Source organism: Corvus moneduloides, chromosome 3 (genome assembly GCF_009650955.1).
Source record: "Corvus moneduloides isolate bCorMon1 chromosome 3, bCorMon1.pri, whole genome shotgun sequence".
Taxonomy (NCBI): Eukaryota; Metazoa; Chordata; class Aves; order Passeriformes; family Corvidae; genus Corvus; species Corvus moneduloides.
Window position 1 is genome coordinate 3,655,151 of NC_045478.1, and position 21,021 is coordinate 3,676,171.

Consider the following 21,021-nt stretch of genomic DNA (forward strand, 5'->3'; position numbering starts at 1 on the left):
AATGGCTTCAAAGTGAAGACAGAGAGTAGATTTAGATTTGATTTCAGGAAGAAATTGTTTACTGTGAGGGTGGTGAGGCCCTGGCACTGGTTGTTCAGAGCTGCTGTGGATGCCCTACCTGTGGAAACATTCAAGGTCAGGTTGGATGGAGCCCTGAGAAACCTGGTCTAGTGGAAGGTGTGTCCCTGGCCATGCCAGGGTGGATGATCTTTAAGGTCCCTTCCAACCCAAACCCTTCCATGGTTCAATGATTTGCAATCCAGGAGGGTTGTGGAATGCAGTGCTGGTAACTCTCTCCTCCAAATGATGGAGGAGCCAACAAGGAGAACTGCTTTGCTGGACATCAGACTCACCAGCCATGGTTTGCTGGGGATGTGGGAGTCAAAGGCAGACGTGGCTGGTGGAGTTCAGGATCCTGAGGGAAGGGAGGAGGGTAAACATCAAACACCTCTAGACTTCAGACTTTGGCGTCTTCAAAGGCCTCTGCCTCCTTGGTAGAGTGTCTTGGGATAAGGAGGCCTGGGAGGAGTAATCTCCAAGCTCAAGAACAGTCCATTCCAATGAGCAGGAAGCTGGGCAAAAATGCCAGCATGCCTGCATGGATAAACAGGGAGGTCCTGGCAAAACTCAAACACAGAAGCAGCAGAGGGGTGAAAGCAAGGACATGGACAGAAAGGAACACAGAGACATTATCTGAGTGTGCAGGGATGAGGAAAGGCAAAGTCCAACTGGAATCTGTTCGGGAATGTCAAAGACAACCAGAAGGGTTCCTATAGGGTGACAAAAGGGAGAGTAGGGAAAATGTTGTGGGCCCATTGCTCAGTAAGATGTGGGAGCTGGCTACAGAGAACATGGAAGAGCCTTCTTCCCCTCAGTCTTTACCAGCAAGACCAGCCTTCAGGAATCCCTGGTCCCTGAGACCAGGGGGAAGGGCTGGAGCAAGGAATATGCACCTTGGTGGAAGAGGATCTGGTCAGGGAATATTTAAGATTTTATAGGTGTATATCCCTGAAGGGAGGGTGCAAATAGGACAGGGCAAGGCTCTGTGCCAGGTCCCAGTGCCAGGACCACAGGCCACGGGCACACACTGGAACATAGGAGGTTCCTCTGAACATCAGGAAACACGTTTTTACTGTAAGGGTGGCCATGCACTGGCCCAGTTGCCCAGAGAGGCAAAAGAGTCTTCATCCTCAGAGATAATCAAAATCCATCTCGACATGGACCTGAACAACCAGCTCTGGGGGGCCCTGCTTGAGCTGAGGGTTGGACCAAGTGGCCCCCAGAGATCTTTTCCAAACTCAACCCTTCTGTGATTGTGGATGATGAACTAAAATTTCTCTACTCAGTGTCAGGGCAGCCATTCTGCACTTCCCTTGTGGAAAGGGAATGAAATCCAATAGGTATAGTGAAACCTAGAAAGTACTTTGAGATGCACAGATAAAACCACACCCTATTGTTCATTATTGTAATTATTATCACTCTAATATATCCCCTCTGTAATTATTATCCCCTTTCCTTTCTAATGACTCGTAACCTTCTGTAGTTGTGCACTTGGAAATTTCACACCACACCACTTGTTTTGCTTTCACAGATCTTTTTTTTCCACTAAAGTTTTTAAATAAAGATCAGTACAGTACAAAGCTTAAAATATTGTCAATGTTTTCAACAATACACAGTCAGCAGATGGGAGTTGGGAAGGGGATGGTTAATAAAGAACACTCATACCCTTCCCTGTTTCCCAAAGAAAAAGAATACAAACTCTTTTGTACTTCTGTTTAGTAACAAACAGTGCTTAAAAATAATCTTGTCAGTAAAAGATGTAAATTGCAAGGCACATGAGGAACCTGTCCTTGCCTCCTTACACAAATTAGGCATAAATACAAATTGAAGGCACCTGTCTCCATCCTCCCCTCCTCCTCCATACACTGAGCAAATCCTGTCAGTGGGAACTGGCTGTTAAGAGCAACCAGGGACCAGCAGACAGAAAAGAGGTTGCCCCTGATCTTCAGATTCCTTCAGGATTAAGCCCAAAAAGGAATAGCACAAGGCACACTGGCATGAATTCTTAGGAGTTGTCATGGTTTGCAAGATCTGCAAGAATACTGCCTCAGCACCAGAGATTCCTGAGGGAGAGGACGGTGACCTTGATCCCTTTGGGATCTTAGGTGTGCTCAGCCTTTGGTGGTCAGCTCTTCACCAAGCCTGGCCACTGGTGCATCCTTCCCAGCCATGCCTCCTTAGGAACACCAGGATGGAGGAGACCTGCTCCAAGCAGTGAGCCCAAGGAGAAGGTCCTGGGGAGCTCTCAGGCGAACTGAGCATTTATCACAGCGGCACTTTGGCTCTTTCCAGATCCAGCCCTGGTCTCCTCTGGATCGCTGGCAAAGCTTCCACAGCCACTTCCCAGCTGAAGTCCAGCAGACTGCAGCATGTGTAGTCTGCCCAGGAAGGCAGCCAGGTGCATAAGGCACAAGGATGAAGTCTGGAGATGAAGGAAAGAAGGAAGCTGGTTGGAGGAAGAGGAGGAGGATGGAGACAGGAATGAAGGAAGCTCCAGTGTTGGTGAGCCCCTTGTGACACAAGGGCGCATCCTCACAGCAGCACAGATCAGTATGGGAGGTCCCCGCTCACTCCACCCATCATCATAACCAGGAGGTCGGCTCCAGGTGGGAGTGCAGGGCACGCGGAGACCGGAGCGGCTTCACCTGAGGGGAAACGTGGGAGTGCGCAAAAACACCTCCACTGTCACACCACTGCTCCAGAGAAATGTCACTTCTGCTCAGCCAGGGAGGAGAAGATATGATCCAAAGTACCTTGGAAGAGCCACGTGGGCTCCTCTCCCTGTCCCTGAACGAGATGGCATTACCGAACTCACCCTCCTTCGACAAGGACAGGGCATGTAATCTGTTTTCAAACCCTCAGAGAAGGGGACACCTGGGTGATCCCTTCCTTTGGTACCAGTATAACTCCAGGTAGCAGCAGAGCAGGTTTGCTATTATCAGCCATGCCCAATCCTTCTCCATTTTTTCCCAGAAATGAGCTCTGGACCAGCCTGATTTCCCTCTGTTTCTGCACAGGAACCCACTGATACCATCCAGCCAGTTCCACACCCAGTGTCTTATTCTGCCTTGCCTACCCCAAAACCAAGGCAAATTAGGCTGTAAGAAAAAGCTGCTCCCACTGGAAGCCCTTCTTCAAACTGGGAGGAGACCCACAAACAAAGCCAAAGGCCATGGAAGGAGCAGTCCATCAGTGCAACTGAGTGAGTTGAGCAGCCAGCTGCCACGCAAGGAGGAACTGCTGCTGGCCTCCACTCCAGCCCTTCCCTGCAGGCAGCCACGTTGTCCAAGTGAGCTGGCTCAGAGTTAAAACCAGCCAAAAATTACTGACATTTTTTCAGTAGGATTGGTTTCCTGATGGTCCCTCTCCCAGCATTGGCTTGCTCCATGGGGAGATGAGCTTCTGTGCATGGGAAGGGGTTCAGTGAGGTGGAAGTGGGACCATCCCTGCTTGGCATCTCCCCTGAGGCAGATTTTCTGCTAGGTCAGCATGGCTGTACCATCAATAACACCCTAAGAAATTAAGTAATTAATTTCTAAGCTGGACTGGATGTAAACCAGGAGGCCAGGACTGATGAGAAAGGGTGGACTTGATGACCTCCTGAAGACTTTCCTATGATTTCTTCTCCTACACTCCAAACTTACTTCCCTCTCCCTTTGTATTTAATTTTCTATAGGGCCATGAGTTCCAAATTTACCCACAAAATACGGGACCAGTAAAGTACCTATTTACAGGTCTCTTTTCCACCACCTATTAACAAATCTGTTGTCTGGCCCACCTTGCTCCTCCAGCAGGACAGCACTGTTTCCTTTGGGTTAATCTTACCCCAGCTAGAAGGCTCTGGAGATATAAAATCCCAAGGTGAAGCCTTTCTGGATAACAAATCCCATGCACACGCATGGAACATGAACACACATGCACACCTCAAGAGCTAAAACACAGATGAAGTGCAGAAATCAGTGCTTGTCCTCACCAACCATATCCCCAACCCTACACTCTGCCTGCTCAGAACCAGCAATCACAATTCATTTGCCTGCCCTTGGGTTCAGTGAGACAAATCCATGACTGGGACAGATCCCATGGATTCCTTGGTTTCAGCAAGGATTTAAACCTCCTTGGTGGCTTCATATTCAATATTCCCCCCAGGCAAGCACAGAAGAGACTCCTCTAGTGTGGGACACAGTAACCCAGCCTTTGTTACCTTGGACAGGAGAGACTCATGGACATTAAGTGACCCTGATGACTATCTTTTCTACTCCACACAGGAATCACCAAGTCCCAAGTATAAACCCATCCTGAGGTTGTGCAGGACCCTTATGTTGTCACCCTGCTCCTGGCTTTTGCTGTTCCACCTTCATCTAATACTGATAAAAACATGCCAGAGTCACAACCCCACTGGTCGCAGAAAAGCAACCCTGCAGCTTCAAGGTCAGCTTTCCCACAAGGCTCACCAAGGACATGAAGCACCATTAAGAGGGGAATAAAGACTCCTTCACCTTCATACCCTTTTGGCCGCGAGCACAGTAGTGCTGTTGGAGGAGCAGAGCCTTTCCTGTATCAAACAGATCACATCCAGGTTATTCCACATTTCATGGACATTGCTAGAGGTTGGTCAGACTCCCTAGACAGATGACACAGACCCAGTTTGTCCCAGAGGACCCCAGGTCAAGCCTGGATCTCCAAAGATGTTTTCTCAAAGCCACCTAAGCGACCTGGCATTGACACACTTGATAAGTGGAGCATACAGAGAACCTCTGGCTGGAACACGAAAAGGATTCTGCCAGCCACTGTGCCACATATGCCCTCACACCTGAACCCTGGAAACACAGACTTCCCAAAACCTTCCTAATGCCTTTGACAGCAACAGTTCTGCCACAGATATGGCAAAACCCAAAGAGGTCATCACATCCAGCTGTGGTACTCATGGTTTTGTGAGCCCTGGCACACCCTTCTACAGTCCCACTGCCTCCAGGCCGCCCTCCCTGACCTTCAGCAAGGTCTCACCCACAGCTCTACCAGGATGAACAAGGAACCTCTGCCTATTCCAGCATCCTTGGTTCAGTGACTTGTTCTGGCTTAAAACACTCCATGTCCCCCTCTTGGATGGCAAAAGGCAATCCCTGCTGTGAAAATGCATCCAGCATGACGTGTCCAGCCCTCCATCTGAGTCCAGGGTCCTGGTTAGTCACGGCGTGTTAGGCAAATAAGACAGTCATGTCTCTAGTATGTTATGCCCCCTTTTCTTGATTTTCTCTGGTGATGTCATGCCCGTCACATCCGTGACTTTCAGGAGTCCTTTTTAGCCAGGCTGGCCTTGATCCTGCGTCGCAGGATGTAAGCTGTGATGGCACTACAGGCCACCAAGCCAAAAAAAGAGATGCAGGAGAGATAAACGGTGAAAGGCCCGTGTCTCTTCAGGAAAATCTCCTGCCTGCTCTTGTAATCCAAAAGAATGGCCTCCAGCTGTGACAGGGTGCAGATGGCCAGGAAGGTGTGGAAGATCTGGTGGGCATGGCCAACGATATCGCAGGAGCCAGGGAAGTACTTTTCAGGGACAGGGCAGGAAAAGAAATAAGCACTGATAAGGAAAAACAGTATCTGGTATGTGTGGTACCAAGCAGCATCTTCCTCACAGCCCCCCAGGTGACACACGAACACCCGGTGAGCCACGGGGCTGATATCCAGGATGAAAGCCAGCCCTGCTGGGATGACCTGGCACATCTTCCTCATGATGGGATAAGGCCGTCGGTACCGGTATTTGGCGTAGCAGCAGCCGGCACAGGACAACCAGCCACAGAAAGCTGCTGCTGGCAGGAAGAAAAGCCAGAACTTGTCATACCAGGCTTGGTCAGAGCTGTAGTAGAAATGAGCCAGGGCACTGCCATACTGGTAGATGCTGACTCCAACATAGTCCACGAAGTAGAAGGTGTAGTGGTACAGCTCTGACTTGGACTGCAGCAGGTGGGCCAAGAGGCTGCAGGTCAGGTAGGTGACAGAGGAGAGGACAAAGATGAGCAACGGCAAGGACCATGCGTCCACAGGCAACTGCTCAGCCTCCACAAACGTTTTGAACCTCAGCAGCACGGCCAGAGCTGCCAGGAGATGAGTCCACACGTTGACCACCTCGTTGTGCTTCTGGAAGAGGCTGAGGAAGTAGTAGCGCCAGTCCTGGCCAGTGGGCCGGTAGCCGCTGTGGATGTAGGGCTCCCGGAAGAGCTGCGGCACCTCGCACTCCTTCACCGTGCAGGGCATCTTGGGGAAGCCGTCCTCCAGCAGCCGGGGCAGCCGGCTGAGGTGCTGCCCACTGAGGGACAGCGTGCTGAGCCGCTCCAGGATGGCTGTCATCCTGCTGCCTTCAGCCCCGCACCACAGAACGTCGTCTTCCTGCCCTGTGGGGACGGGAGAAAGAGGAAATGTTAATGGTGGTGCACTGCGGAGAAGAGCATGCTGCCATTCCCAGTGGGATAAACCATGGCACTAGCGAGATACTGGCCCTTAGAGCACCTTCCAGTGCCTGAAGAGGCTCCAAGAGAGCTGGAGAGGGACTTGGGACAAGGGCCTGGAAGGACAGGACAAGGGGAAATGGCTTCCCACTGCCAGAGCGCAGGGATGGATGGGATATTGGGAAGGAATTGTTCCCTGTGAGGGTGGCAAGGCCCTGGCACAGGTTGCCCAGAGAAGCTGGGGCTGCCCCATCACCAGAACTGTTCAGGCTGGACAGAGCTTGGAGCAACCTGGGATAGCAGAAGGTGTCCCTGCTCAGGGGACTGCAGGGGGTTGGCATAAGATGATCTTTAAGGTCCCTTTCAGTCTGAACCATTCCATGATTCTATGAATATTGTCTAGTTTAGAGGTACCAGATCTCCTGGGGAGTTAGGGAAGGGTCTGAGGGAGTACCAGATTCCCAGGGGTATCTGTTCCCTGACCTAAATTCAGCACAGAGGAGGATGGCAGAGCCCTGTCCCTGCAGCTCAGCCTGCATCAGATGGGCACAGCCATGTCACAAGCCTGCCCTTCCTCCCCACTTCCTCAGGCACTCAGCTTGGAGTGTGTTCAGTAGCCACAAGCTGCCAACAAGGGAGTGCAGGAAGCAGTTCGTTGGCAAGAAAGCATCTGATGATTTATGAAGGTGATTTTTCACCCCTTAACCCGTAACAAAATGCTCAGGGACAACTGGGATGTAAATTACTCATCTAAGGGATAACCTGCCTGTGTGCACATGAGTTAGGAGGTTCCCAACCAAATCATGGAGGTTGCAAAGAAACTCAAGCTTCCCTGTCACACAACTTGTCCATGGGTTACTGTAGTGAGTACGGCAGAGGGAGAAGCGGAGAAATCCACAGTCCCAAACCTACAGCCCTCATGCCTCCACAAGTAAGAAGCATCAGGACTGAGAGGGAATGAAGAAATGAGAGGCTTTGCATCCAAGCTGTCTGCAGTTCGGGTACAGCATCAGAGCTTTGGGAGCATCCATGGAACCAATGTTGAGGGACTGCCAGAGATGTCCCTGGCTGCTCAGAGCAGCCAAACCCAGTGCTGGGCACTCCTCTGCCTGCTCTGCTCCTTGGTAACCTCCAGACTTGCTAAGCTCTGGCTGGCAAGATTCAGATTCAGGGCACAGCAGGATCCTAATGTGTGGAGAACAACTCCTGGCATTAAATTAATTCCCAATACCCCCTGTTTCCCAACAACCTAGATACTTCTCTTCCCTGCTGGTGTTTGTGTCACACAAAATAGAAGAGAATTCATCACACATGCCCGTATTTGAACGGAACTGAAATTGGTGCTGGTGGGGCCCCACCAGACTGTGCAGGGCTGTGGCTACTCCTGTGAAACCAACACACACAGGTTTGCAGGAGCAGAATTTGTCTCCTAAGCTTATACACACACAACTGGAGCTGCAGGGGATGGAGGTGGCAGGAAAAAAGTAAACACAAGTAATTATTTTGCCTGAGTGTGGAAAACAGTGAATTTTTCTCCTGTTACATGAGATCCCAGCTGTGTCCAGAGGTGAGACAGAAATAGTTTGTGTGGGCACCTGGTCTAGTGCCTGCCTGTGGCAGGGGGTTGGAACTAGAGGAGCTTTAAAATCCCTTCCAACCCAAACCATTTTGCGATTCTGTGATGGGAGACCCCTGCTAGGCCGACGATACAGAGGACAGAAAAGTGTTAAACACCATGAGAGAGTTTCTGAAAGCAGAAAGCAGTCTGAAAGCAGTCCCAGGGTGAGACAGCACACAGAGCAAAGTCAGAGCAGTCTCTCAAACAGGTAGCAAGTCTCACTTCCTGTAGGAACCCAAAGCATCTGATAAGAGACAAAATATTTTCATGTTGCCTCCATATTCTAGCAGAGGGGAGCTGTCATCATTAAGCTTCATTTTCCAGAAAAGTCTTTCTGCCCTACACTGCCTAGGCTTTTCTCCCTTAGCATCTCTCAAGGCTGGGTTTTTTTCCCCATTTGCCACAGTGTAATTTGTCTGCTGCATTCAATGGAGCTGCCTTAGCCACAGAAGGCAGAATGGTCCCTGGAAATGCTGTTTTAGTTTCACAGATGTATAATGCTGAAGAGAGCACACTTGCTGGGGAGTTAATGTTGTGCACACTCATAAAGACTTTGCTTCTCTCCTAAGGGTCTGCAGGGTCCTAATCTGTGATGGGACACGCAGTTCATTCAGCAGCTTGTGTATCCCCGTGGTGTTATGTGCCAAAATTTAGGGAGGCAAGGCAAATTTTGACTTTGGGCCACTCCTATGAGGGCACGGTGTGAACAGAAGGCAACACTCACTCTGCCCTGCTCCAATGTACAGCCAGACTATTCTGGCCCCTTGTAGCTAATGGAGTTCATTCACAAATCATGGAATTGTGGAGTGGTTTGGGATGGAAGGGATGTTGAAGGTCATCTCATTCTGTCTCTGCCATGGGCAGGGACATCTTCCACTATCCCAGGCTGCTCCAAGCCCAGTCCAACCTGGCCAGAACACTTCCAGGGATGGAGCAGCCACAGCTTCTCTGGGAACCTGTGCCAGGGCCTCACCAACCTACAGGAAAGAATTTTTTCCTTCCCATGGCAGAGGGGTTGGAAAAAAATGATCTTTCCAACCCAGATCATTCTGGGATTTTATGATTCGATGACGATGGGGGTGAGGCAGAAGAAGAAAGGACATGATTAAGTTCCTTAAATCTTGGAGAACACAGACTAGTGCCAGAGTGAACCCCAGGACTTCGGGAACTGAAATCCAGCTCCAAGAGGGCACAGACCTGCAGAGAGCAGAGTCAGTGCTCATCTCCTGCAGAGAAACCTGCTGAAAACTGCCCGTAAAGAGCAAAGGCAACACATGGGAAGGTGGCAATTGACCCTGGGAATAGGAATGCATGGGAATGCAGTCCATGGCCTGCCTGCTTTGCATGCTGACAAGGGTGTGAGAGAGACAGGCAGCTTTTGTCCCAGGCACAGCCTGGCTCCGGCTTGCACCACTTGTGCTCATGCCAGGATTTTGCCACTGCCTCTCATCCCCAGAGCTCAGTGCATGCAGCGAGCATCGCCTCGGAGAGCCTGGGCACTGCACACCTCCCTGACCGCACAGATGATTCCAGGCAGGTTTTCAGAGCTGGAAAATGCCAGTTTTAAACAGGCTGTGAGGGGCAGAGATTTTTAAAATAATAGTCTGAAATCACAAGAAACACATCTGATACTGGGCTGAACAGCACTAAATCAGGAACCTGGTAGCCTGCTTATTTCAAACCTTGTGATATGAGCGAGCGAGAACAAGTTGGCAGTTTCCAGCGATCATGTGATGGGACAAAGTGACGAGCAATTAAGGTTAGAAGAGAGAAAGAGGCAAAAAAAAAAAAACAACAACAACAACAACAAAAAACCACCAACCCAGAAACCCAAGGTCAGCACTGGCTGTTTCACAGAGCCCCTATTCTTTTCCCTTCACGGGGGCGTAGGAGCCAGCTGAAAGCCACATTCATCGGCGGGGTGTCGCGTTGAGATTCCGTCCTCACCCCCATCTCCGGGGGATTCAGTTATTTTGGCTGCTGCCAATTAACAGCAACCAAGTATCGTTTGTTCAGGGAGGGAGCTGCAAGGCGAGAAGGAGGGCGTGGATGATGGCCAGGCTGGATCATTACATCCACAATAAAAACTCCCGGCACAGGAGGAGAACGATCCTGTTCCAATTTTTCTCTCCCTTTTGAAGAGGGTAATTGGAAACCCAAGCTTCTTCCCAGCTCTTTTGCTTTTTGGTCACAGTCTGATGGAAGGGTTTGAATGAGAAAATTTCCTACAGAGTACGGTTGATTTTCCCACCGCTCCAGCCCCCGGAGTTCACTGTCTGGGATTGAGGCTACACTAATGTGATAGATTTGCTTGCAGACTGGTATTCAGGCATCAGAGGTTTACACAGGCTTGCAAAAAGGCAGTAGTTCCTGGTAAACAAAGAAGGGAGGACCGGGGGTACTCAGCTTTGGGAAGTCTTTAATAAATGCATTGCATTTAAACAGAAAAAAAAAAAAAAAGAAGTGGTTGTGGACAGCATGAAAATAACAGCAGTGGCCAACAGACTGGTTTGGAGAGCTGCAGGTGATTAATTCCTGAATTCCTCTCTTCTGGCAGTTGAGCAAAAGTCCCCGGGGGGACTCCATGTCCTTCTGAAGCTTGGGGTTTTATTGTGACCCCTTCCTACATGGGGTTAACTTTGGTGTCAGAGCTCCCACAGCACCAGGATGGCAGGGAGCAGTTCGGCTCTGGGAGAGGCTGCACCGGGGCTGCACCCAGCTCAGATGCACTGGGTAAGCCCCATCCCAAATCCTGTTGTCCGAAGGCTGGTCCTCCCTAAGCACAAACATCTGTAATTAAATTGTGAAGAGTTGGAGAAAACTTTGCAAGATCATCCTGGGAGCACAGTGCCAGCTCCTGCATCCCATTCTGCCCGGTGTTTTGGAAAGGCCCCTCCAGAGATGAGAAAATAAGAGACCATGGACTGGCTCAAGCAGCAGTTCCTGTGCAGTCTTGGTATTACCTGCTTCCTTCTCCTGCCACACATTTAGGTGCCAACATTCCTCCAGACTGCAGCAGGAACACCCAGAGCTCAGACCCCTTCTGCAGGGAGCTGCTGGGATTTACATGGGATTTACAACAGGCACAGGGTGCCCAGAGAAACTGTGGCTGCTCCTGGATCCCTGGAAGTGTCCAAGGCCAGGCTGGACAGGGCTTGGAGCAACCTAGGATAGGGGAAGTTATCCCTGCCCATGGCAGGAAGGTGGAACTGGATGAGCTTTAATGTCTCCCCACCCCAACCATTCTATGATTCCATGATTGATGGTTTGAGCCAGGGACCAGCCCTTCCAGGGCAGGCAGCAGGGTATGAAGGACTGATCTGCACTCCAGCATCAAAGAAGTGGAAATCCCCACCACCAGAGAGGGGCCAGGTACTTGGGGCTTCTGTAAACTGGGCTTACACTTCCCTGTCTATGAAATGGGGAGATCAGTCCTTATCTGCCTGATGGAAACGAGATACTGTGCTCCTAATGCACTGGGCAGTGCTGGGACTACTCAACAGTGCATTGGACAGAAGGTTTTATTTCCCTCAAGGCACTTAGGTACCCTGTTAAATCTACATCAGCCCAATTCCCATCACTCCTCCAACAGGGACCTGCACAGGCTGGGATGCTCTGGCAGGTAAAAGGTGATGTCATGTGATTTACTGAATGCCATGACATAAAACAACCCGATCTGCTAAGAAAAAAGGTCAAAATAACCTTGTGGAAAATTTCAAATAAAAGAAGATGGCTCAAATTCTCCCTTTCTCTACACACACACGCAGCGTGCAACCCAAGCAGGGTTTGTCCAAGCTTGTATCCCTCAGGAAACGAACGTCCTGTGATGCTGGGAGACGAGCCATGAAAGCCGGCGGGAGGTGGCAGGATCCCCCACGGAAGCCATGGCAGTGTCAGCTCCCCTGCAATTCCTGGCCTGGAAGTGAGCTGGGCCAGCAGCCAGCTCAGCCGTGCTGAGCAGCAAGTGCCTCTTGACATGGGCTCAGCATTGCCCGAGTTTTGGGATGGGGCCAGGGGATGAGAGCAGCGGAGCCAGCGCAGGGAACGCTGTGCTCAGACGGCACAGAGCAAAACAAAGCTGCTGGCAAACGCCACGTCCCTGCAGCAAAACATCCCAACAAGGGGGGCACCCCCGAGGCCCTGCGGTGTTTGGGGGAGCAAAGCAGGGGAATGGAACCCCAAAGTTAGGAAACCAAAGGTTGGATGAGGCTGGTGGATTTTTTGTGAGAGTCCAAGCATCACGTGCAGGGGGGGTTGATTTTCACAACATCAGGTGCTCAGAGATCAGCTGGGCTGGCTTGGCCATTCCTGTGCTGCTGCACTCCTCAAATGGGTGGCCACACACAAACTGTCAGCTAGGAACAACTCCTGGACTGTGCTATCTCCCAAACCATGTTAGGGAACGGCACATTTCTGGTTTGCCGTGATAGTACAGCTGCAGTTTCCTCATGCCTAACCCGGGTTAGAGCTTGGTGATGCTGCTGATAACACAGCCAATAATTCCTTAAAAAAAAAAAAAAGAAACCCACCTGCAGCACCAGTTAATATTCACTAATTCTACTCACAGACCTTGGCTGAGAATTCCCTCCTCTGCAAATCCACTCCCCCTGTATCAAAAATTGCTCAAGGGCGAGGTAATATTCCCCAGCTTTTCTTCCTGATCTCACTAATCCTCTGCTGTTTGTGCTTTCCTGATCTGCTCACCACTTTTCCCACACACAACCAACACAACACCCGATGCTTTGGGGCTGGATTTCAGGTGGCTCTGAAATCCCTGGATGAGTACACCAGGAATCAAACCAGACCAGGACACAGTCCCAAACTATGACCATCAGGCTGCTGAAGTGTCAACGCACTCCTGGGCATGGTTTTGGTCCTGCCACCCCCATCAGTCCCTGCCTGCTGTATTCAGCCATGCAGGGATCACTGATGGATTGGGACTGACCATTTCCAGAAACTGGAGTAGTGCCAACGAAGTGCCTGGGGGTTTTCCTCCTGCACTGACTGACAAAGGAGCCTGGATTTGTCACAGCAGCATCCCACTTTCACCTCCTAAATTTCCTTCAGCACTAATCTTCCTTCAGTGCAGGTCTGCTGGAACTGGGAACTCCTGCTAGCACAGGGAGACCTCGACAAGCCAGCAAATCCCTCCCTGCTCAGATCCATCTGCTGATGGGACAACCCCAGAACCATCTGCCTGCAGGCAGAGCGACCAAACCAAACTGGCCATGTGCTGTTTGGGGGCTCAAATCGCCCCGAGAAGAACCTTCTCAGCTTTGCTGTCATCCACAAAAACCTCTTGCACAAAAACATTATTATTTTTTTTTTAAGGTTGAGGATTTTAGAGCTTTGGTCACTCAAAAAAAAACGTACATAAATCATGCAGAGCCCTGCGGCTGCCGTGGGCAGAGAGGAGGCTGCCAGGGACAGACTGCAGCCCTGTGCCAACTTCATGGAGCCACGAGCTCTCCTCTCCCCTGCACTAAAAGTCTTCGTCCCCATCCAGGACCTCATCCTATTTAGCCCTATGGCCTCTCCCAGCCAGGTTCCAGGTTTGCAGTGACGGAAGTGATGCCTTTCCTGGGGCTACAAAGCCCCAGGTAAGAGCCAGATGGCAGACTTCTCCCCCAAAAGGCATGCCGGCCGTGCTGCATCCACATGCTTACAACCCTACTCAATCCCAAGGATTTGGTGGGGCTTGGAGGGTGGGAAGGAGGTGGGAGCAAGCTTCCCCTTAATATCTGGAAGTGTTCAAGGTCACGTTGGATAGGGCTTGGAGCAACCTGATCTACTGGAAGGTGTCCCTGCCCACGGCAGGGGGTTGAAACTGGATGATCTTTAATGCCCCTTCCAACCCAAACCATTCCATGATTCTGTGAAGGATGGAGCTCATAAGGTATGGCCACATCTGTACAGCTGCAGCCTCCAGCAACCTCCCTGGGTATTTCTTCTTCTGGAATTTATTAATGAATGTTTATGCAATTAAAGAGCCACTGGTCTGACCCCAGGAGCAAGAGTTACCCCGTAAACTAGCAGATAAAAAATTAAGCTGGTGCCTGACTCAAGATGTGCAAGTAGCTGCAAGCTCACGCACGTGACCCGGCGGTGGCACCTCCCTTGTTCCCTGCCTCGCTGGCATGGCCATCCCTCCCCGCCATTGCTCCCTGCACCCACAGGGACACAGCCCTCTGCTCGGCCACAGGCTGCAGCTTCAGCGTAAACAAATACAAGCAATTAATGCCCAGGAAACAGAAAATCCTGCAGGGTGCAGGGCTGTTAACCCACACCTTCCCCGGCTGCGTGGGAGGAAACGTGCAACTGTGTGGTTTGGCCTGATGAGCCTCGTGTGGGTTTCTAGGAATTGTTTGCAGCACATGTCACCACGGCACCCCAAGGCAGGAGCAAAGTCTGTTGCTAGAATTCAGAATTCATGGCTGGCTGTCCCCTCCCTGCCCTGGCAGAGGGCAAAATCAGACTTCAGACCTGCTGGATTCATCCTTTTTCATGACCTTTTCACGACTTTGCTCTTTTTCAACGACTGCTGCCAGGGCAGCATCACATTCCTCCTCATCCTAATCCCCAGTGAGCAATCCTAGAATCCTAAAATGTTTTGGGTTGGAAAGGACCTTAACGCTCATCTTGTTCCAACCCCTCTGCCATGGGCAGGGACACCTTCCACTGGCTGGTTGCTCCAATCCCCACACCACCCAAAAATCCCCCAGCTAGTGATACCTGAATCATTTCCCAGCTCTGAACCCACGATCCCACAGCATCCCAGCATCCCACAACAAGTGTACCTCTCCATCCCAGTAAAAACTGGTGTGCTCCAGTCAAAGCCACCTCAGCACAGCTCCTGGGATGCTCCATACCTAACCCTGCTCATGCCAGAGAGGAATTGGTTTGACACCAAACAAACAACTGTTAAAATGTTCACTCAAACTTATATATCTATGTATTTGTGCCGAAGAAAACCAGAACACTTAAAGACAGTCCACAATACTTCCCTCCCCCCACTCCCCCTCCCCCCCCAAAAAATGAGATGCTTGTGGTGTTTTCAGCCAGGAAAAAATCCGGATGGGATACAGGGGGAACATGACCCCGAAGTGTCCTGGAGAAGATCAGCAGGGAACAACCCTTCGGTGACCCTTTGGAGACACGCCCCAGCTCCTGTCTGCGCAAGGAGCAGGCGGCAGCTCCAAGGCAAACACCGGGAGCTGGTTCTTCTCCCAGCTCACGGCTGAGCTATGCATCTCCTTCCCGTGGCCTCCAGAGCTCCCCGGGTGTCAAAGTCGTTCAAGGAAAATCCGCCCACAGCCACTTCAAACAAACACAGAGGAAAACCACTGCCCACCTCTCTCCTTCAGGAAGCCCTTGAGATACCGGTAACGGGGGAATTTAAGGCAAAATCCATGTTTCCCTGCACATCCCTCCCCTCCTCAAGCTCTTCCCCAGCACCCACCTGACCACTGGACCAACCCCGGCTTGATGAACCACAGTTGTGCGCGGCGCAGAGGGAAAGATCCCGCACCCCCCGGCACCCCGGGAGTGTCTGCAAGCACTAGGCACCGCACACCGACCACCCCCGGCATCCCGCTGCCCCCGCGGGGAAGGATGCTCCCGGCGCGGCGGGGATGCAGGAGCGGCGGTACCCGCGCGGGGCCGCCGGAGCGCACCGGGAGCTCGCTGGGGACCCTCGGCGGGGTGCCCCGGGGGGAGAGAAGGGGACCGCGGGGAGGGGATCGCCCGCACTCACCGTCTGCACTCACCCTTCGCGCTCACCGCCCGCAGCGTCCGCTCTCGGTGCCCGCATTCACCTCCCGCACTCAGTGCCTGCTCTCCATCTCCCGCACTCAGTGGCGGCACTCACCTCCCGCACTCAGTGGCCGCTGTCCCCTCCGGCACTCACCGCTCTCAGTGTCCGCTCTGCCGTCCGCTCTGCTGTCCGCTCTGCCGTCCGCTCTGCCGTCCGCTCTGCCGTCCGCTCTGCTGTCCGCTCTGCCGTCCGCTCTGCCGTCCGCTCTGCCGTCCGCTCTGCTGTCCGCTCTGCCGTCCGCTCTGCCGTCCGCTCTCTCCTCCCCTCTCCCGCTGCCGCCGCCGAGTCCCGGGGCCGCCGCCTCCGGGAGCCCCCGCGGCCGCCCCGCGCATGCGCGCCCCGCCTCGCCCCGGGCTGGCCCCGCGGACCGAGCCCAGCCCAGCCCAGCCCAGCCCAGCCCAGCCCAGCCCGGGCCGGGCCGGACAAAGCGCGGTTCAGACCCACGGCACCACGCAGATCACCCCAGTTCTGGGTGCAGAGGGGAGCCTAGTGACACATCGGAAAGGGAAGTAAAGTCACGGAATCACAGAATCGTTTAGGTTGGGAGAGATTACCCAAGGTCATCGAGTCCAACCTGTGACCGGTCCCCACCTTGTCACCCAGCCCGGAGCACTGAGTGCCACGTCCAGTTGTTCCGTGGAGACCTCCACGGATGGAGACTCCACCACCTCCCTGGGCAGCCCCTTCCAATGCCTGAGCACCCTTTCCATGAAGAAATTCCTCCTGATGTTCAACCTGAACTTCCCTTGTCCATAGATTGAAGTTCTGTCCTCTCATCCTGTCCCTGTTCCGTGGGAGCAGAGCCCGACCCCGACGTGGCTGCCCCCTCCTGTCAGGGAGTTGTGCAGAGCCAGAAGGTCCCCCCTGAGCCTCCTTTTCTCCAGGCTGAGCCCCTTTCCCAGCTCCCTCAGCCGGTCCTCATAGGATTTACAAGTCACTGCAAGGTGGCTGGGGATGGAAAGGGAACTCCGGAGGTGACCTGGTTCAGCCCCCTGCTAAAGCAGGGCCACCCAGAGCCAGTTGCCCAGGACTGTGTCCAGATGGGTTCTGAAGATCTCCAAGGATGAAAATCACTCTCAAAGATGGAGATTCTACATTTAAAGTAAAATACACAGGACCAGGGGCCATGGGCACCCACTGAAGCACAGGAGGTTGCTCTGAACACCAGGAAACACTTTTTTACTGTGAGGGTGGCCGAGAACTGGCACAGGCTGCCCAGAGAGAGATGTCTCCATCCTTTGAGACATTTAAAATCCATCTGGACATGGACCTGGGTAACCTCCTCTGTGTGGCCCTATATGAGCAAGAGGGCTCAGACCAGATGACTTCCATGGAGTGGGGGATCCCCCTGATTTTTGTGCTGTGGACATGCAAGTGTGGAGGAGCAGATGATTTTCCACAAGATTTCCAGGCTAAAGGCAGTATGGCCTCGAGCCCGCTGCCGGAAACAAAATCTCTGGGCTCCAGAAAACAGGCATTTGCACCCAAATGGCCTTTCAGGAGTGGACTCTGGGCCCCTGAGCTATGCCTGGGAAATGTCTGGGAGAGGCTGATGCATCCTGGACGGAGCTGTGCCAAAGCCACAGTGGTGGGTTCAGCTCTAGAGTCACCATGACCCCAGGAGCAGGTTAATTTATAAGTACAGGGTACCCGTTTGCCCTCTCCAGGCTCTGCCTCAGCAGGTTCATGCGGGTTTTGCTGCTCCAGCCTGTCAGAACTGCTGGTTTTTGATGGGTTTACGAGGGAAACAGAAGGACTGCTTGTTCTGCAGGGAGAGGATACATGGAGAGGCAGCCCAGGAATGCGACTTTGTGGCTCTGATAAGATCTCTGCAGCCTGGGTGAAGGTTCAGCACATCCCAGCACAAATCTCACAGCACGTGGGAGAGCCAGTGCCCCCAAAGTGAGGAGGGAAAGCATCCAGGCTGAAGAAGGTGGGTAGGGGACCTCAATATTTCCCTGTCATCACACTCAAGGATGTGGATGGGATACAACTGGCAGCTCCCATCCCCCTCAGTCACATCTTGCACTCACTTTCTGTCCCTCGAAGACATCTGAAAGACCCGGAATACTGCACCATCCTCCTCCTCTGCTCCTTAAACTGGGAGGGGATTCTGCCCCTCTGCTTCATTCTGGTGAGACCCCACGTGCAGAGCTGCCTCCAGCTCTGGGACCATCAACATCAGAGGGATCTGGAGCTGCTGGAGTAAGTCTAGAGGATGCCATGGAGCTGCTCCAAGGGCTGGAGCTCCTCTGCTCTGGAGCCAGGCTGGGGGAGCTGGGGGTGTTCACCTGGAGAAGAGAAGGATCCAGGGAGACCTGGGAGCCCTTCCAGTGCCTAAATGGGCTCCAAAAAAGCTGGAGAGGGACTTGGGCCAAGGGATGGAGGGACAGGACACAGGGAATAGGTGATCGAGGGCATAGGAGGTGGGACATAAAATACAACCCAGACAAATGGGGATGGTGGGGAGTGACATCCCTGCTGCAACGTGGACATTGCAATCCTGCCTGGCTACCTGCAGGTCTGTCTTGCTCCAGTAAAAGGCTTTTCCCTCATTTAACTTCAAGATACGCCCCAGGGCAGCCTTGGGAGGGGCAAAGGGCAGCTCTGTGTGGGATAACTGCTCTCCTGGGTGGGTGCTGACAGCCTGTTTTGCACCCCAAGCCTAGCAGATGCTGTGCAGTGAGATCTCTTTGATCCCTGGCTCTCAGGTGAGTGGTACCAAGCGACGCTCTGTAGTTCATCTCAGATTTACCCTGCTGTGCTGCAGTCTGTTACTCTCTACCACTGACATTTTAAACCCTGAAATGAATCACTCAGCTCCCTGCAAGTCAAAACCCAGGTGTGGTTGTGTTTGCCCGGGAGATTAGTCCCAGAGTTAAGACTGGGTTGTACCAGGCTGGGCTCTCCCTACCCTCTACAGTCATCTGATAGGATTTAAACACACTTTGTGCCTTCAAACAGGTCCTGAATGCTTTAATTTCCCCACCCAAATGTGCATTGTAGAGAGCTTTGGGTTGGAAGGGACCTGCAAAAGGCTGTTCTGTTATTTTTAGGTGCTTTGAGTTACTACACAAAAAAACGAGCTTCTTTTGTGGATCAGGGTCTCCTTCCACCAAGAAGCATCCAAACACTCGGTGTCCTCACTGTGCTGCTGAGGAGCAACGTAGCAGCTTTGCACCAAAGACAACTGAGGTATTCCAAGCACCAAATGTGATCCAGAAAGTAGGATGAGTTACCTTTTCCCTGTAATAAAGAATATTGAAATGTTGTTATTGTAGTTGGCTAAAAGAGAAATTTTTTTGCCCTGTCTGTGTCCATGTGGAACTCCTTCCCACTGGGCAAGGACTGGTGCTCATGGTTCAGCAAGTTTTAAATAAAAATTCTGCAGATGCAGAATTAGAACACTAAGAACACATTAGAACACTAAGGCTTTCTTTAACTAATAATTCAGAAAAAAAATCCGTAAAAGCCCTGGGTTACCAAGTTCAGCCTCTGCAGTCAGAAAGAAGCACTCGATACAGTTAATTTTGGCACCATCAGCTGTTCCCCACGTGTTGCACAAGGACTGTGTGGCAATTTGGGGTCAGGACTTTCCTGCCTCCTCGTGGTTTGCCCGCAGCAGTGACAGCCCATTGTGACAGTCTGACAGGGGTTACTAATGCGCCTTACACGGAGTGCTGCAGCTTCCCAGCTTCCCATCAGGGCAGGGAATGGATTGAGAGCAGCCCTGAGGAGAAGGACTTGGGGTGCTGGTGGTGAGAGCTGGACATGACCCATCCCTGAAACCCCCATGTCCTGAGCTGATCCCCCAGTGTGGGAATTCTGCCCCTCTGCGCTGCTCAAGTGAGACCCCACCTGCAGAGCTGCCTCCAGCCCTGGGATCCAACAGCAGAAGGACGTGGAGCTGCTGGAGCGAGTCCAGAGGAGGCCCTGGAGATGCTCCAAGGGCTGGAGCCCCTCTGCTCTGGAGCCAGGCTGGGAGAGCTGGGGGTGTTCATCTGGAGAAGAGAAGAATCCAGGGAGAGCTCAGAGCCTCTTCCAGTGCCTAAAGGGGCTCCAGGAGAGCTGGAGAGGGAGTTGGGCCAAGGGCTGGAGGGACAGGACACAGGGAATGGGTGATCGAGGGCAGGGTTAGATTTATATACTTGGAATAAGTTCTTTATAATGAGGGTGATGTACACTTCCCTGGAATTGTCCAGGGCCAAGTTAGACAGGGCTTGGAGCAACCTGGGCTGGTGGAAGGTGTCCCTGCCCATGGCAGGGGATGGAACTGGATGATCTTTAAGGTCCCTTCCAAACAGTTCCGTGGTTCTGTGATTCTAAAGCTGGACATCACTTGCTGAATTGACCAGTGGATCCTGCCCCAGGGCTGAAAGCAGCTCTCAGAGATGCTTAGGAAGAGGCAGGGATGTTTTGCATACAGATGGGTGATTTCCAGGCTTGAGGGTGGAGAAAATGAGAGAATAGGAAAAAAAAAAAGGAACCAGCTGTCACTGTCTTTAGTAACAGCCAGAAGTCATGAGAGCAGATGAGAAGACTGAAATAGCAACACCAAACCTCAGCTCTGTGTCTGTGCCCTTTGGACTTCCCTGGAAATGTGGTTGGGTTGCCCTATTCCACAGCCAGGCTCTCCAGAGCTTCGTTGTTGATTCAGCCACTCCTCTGGTTTCATTTGGAATTCAGTTTTCCTTATGCCCGCAGGCACGGCCTGTGTGGGTTTGTTTTGGTTTTCTATTAATTACTGTGTTTTCCTCCTGCACAGCAGGAAAACAGGATGAATCCCCGTGGGATCTCGAGTAGCTGTGCATCAGGAGCAGGACCACAACAAGATTTTTTATGTTCCCATCACTGTGCTAAGGCCATGCTAGAGGCATTAGGGAGGAAAAACAAATCCATATGCTCTGGTCTCCTACTCTGGGAAGCAAGAAGGTGGTTACAGCCCATCCAAACACACTGAAGGTCAGGGCTTTAACTCCTTACCCACTTTCCTGTCCTCTCCTGGTGAGATACCAGCAGCTCGCCATGCCTTTAAGTAAAGAAATTCCATTCATACACACTGATAGTAGCTTTCCACGTTTCTCTCC

The 21,021-nt window shown here is 52.1% G+C and overlaps 1 protein-coding gene across 3 annotated transcripts; it reads right to left on the minus strand.

Moving 5' to 3' along the window:
- Positions 1-1,637: 1,637 nt before the first annotated feature.
- PAQR8 (progestin and adipoQ receptor family member 8) lies at positions 1,638-16,135 on the minus strand. 3 transcript variants are annotated; one of them, XM_032104141.1, is made up of 2 exons: positions 16,028-16,135; positions 1,638-6,449 (listed from the first exon to the last, which is right to left on the minus strand). In XM_032104141.1, the coding sequence occupies exon 2, from the start codon at positions 6,403-6,405 to the stop codon at positions 5,347-5,349; it is 1,059 nt and encodes a 352-aa protein (XP_031960032.1). In that variant the 5' UTR covers positions 6,406-6,449; positions 16,028-16,135; the 3' UTR covers positions 1,638-5,346. The 3 variants fall into 3 exon arrangements, with proteins under 3 accessions (XP_031960032.1, XP_031960031.1, XP_031960034.1); XM_032104140.1 differs by lacking the exon at positions 16,028-16,135 and adding an exon at positions 15,901-16,021; XM_032104143.1 differs by lacking the exon at positions 16,028-16,135 and adding an exon at positions 15,888-15,969.
- Between the last annotated feature and the right edge of the window lie 4,886 nt (positions 16,136-21,021).

What these genes read in the sequence shown, in the direction of transcription:
- PAQR8 (XM_032104140.1), bottom strand. Translation starts at nt 15,931, where the DNA reads ATGCGGGCACCGAGAGCGGACGCTGCGGGCG. An exon ending in GAGAGCGGACGCTGCGGGCG is followed by an intron (nt 6,450 to 15,900) that starts GTGAGCGCGAAG and finishes CCGTCCCCACAG; the next exon opens with GGCAGGAAGACGACGTTCTG.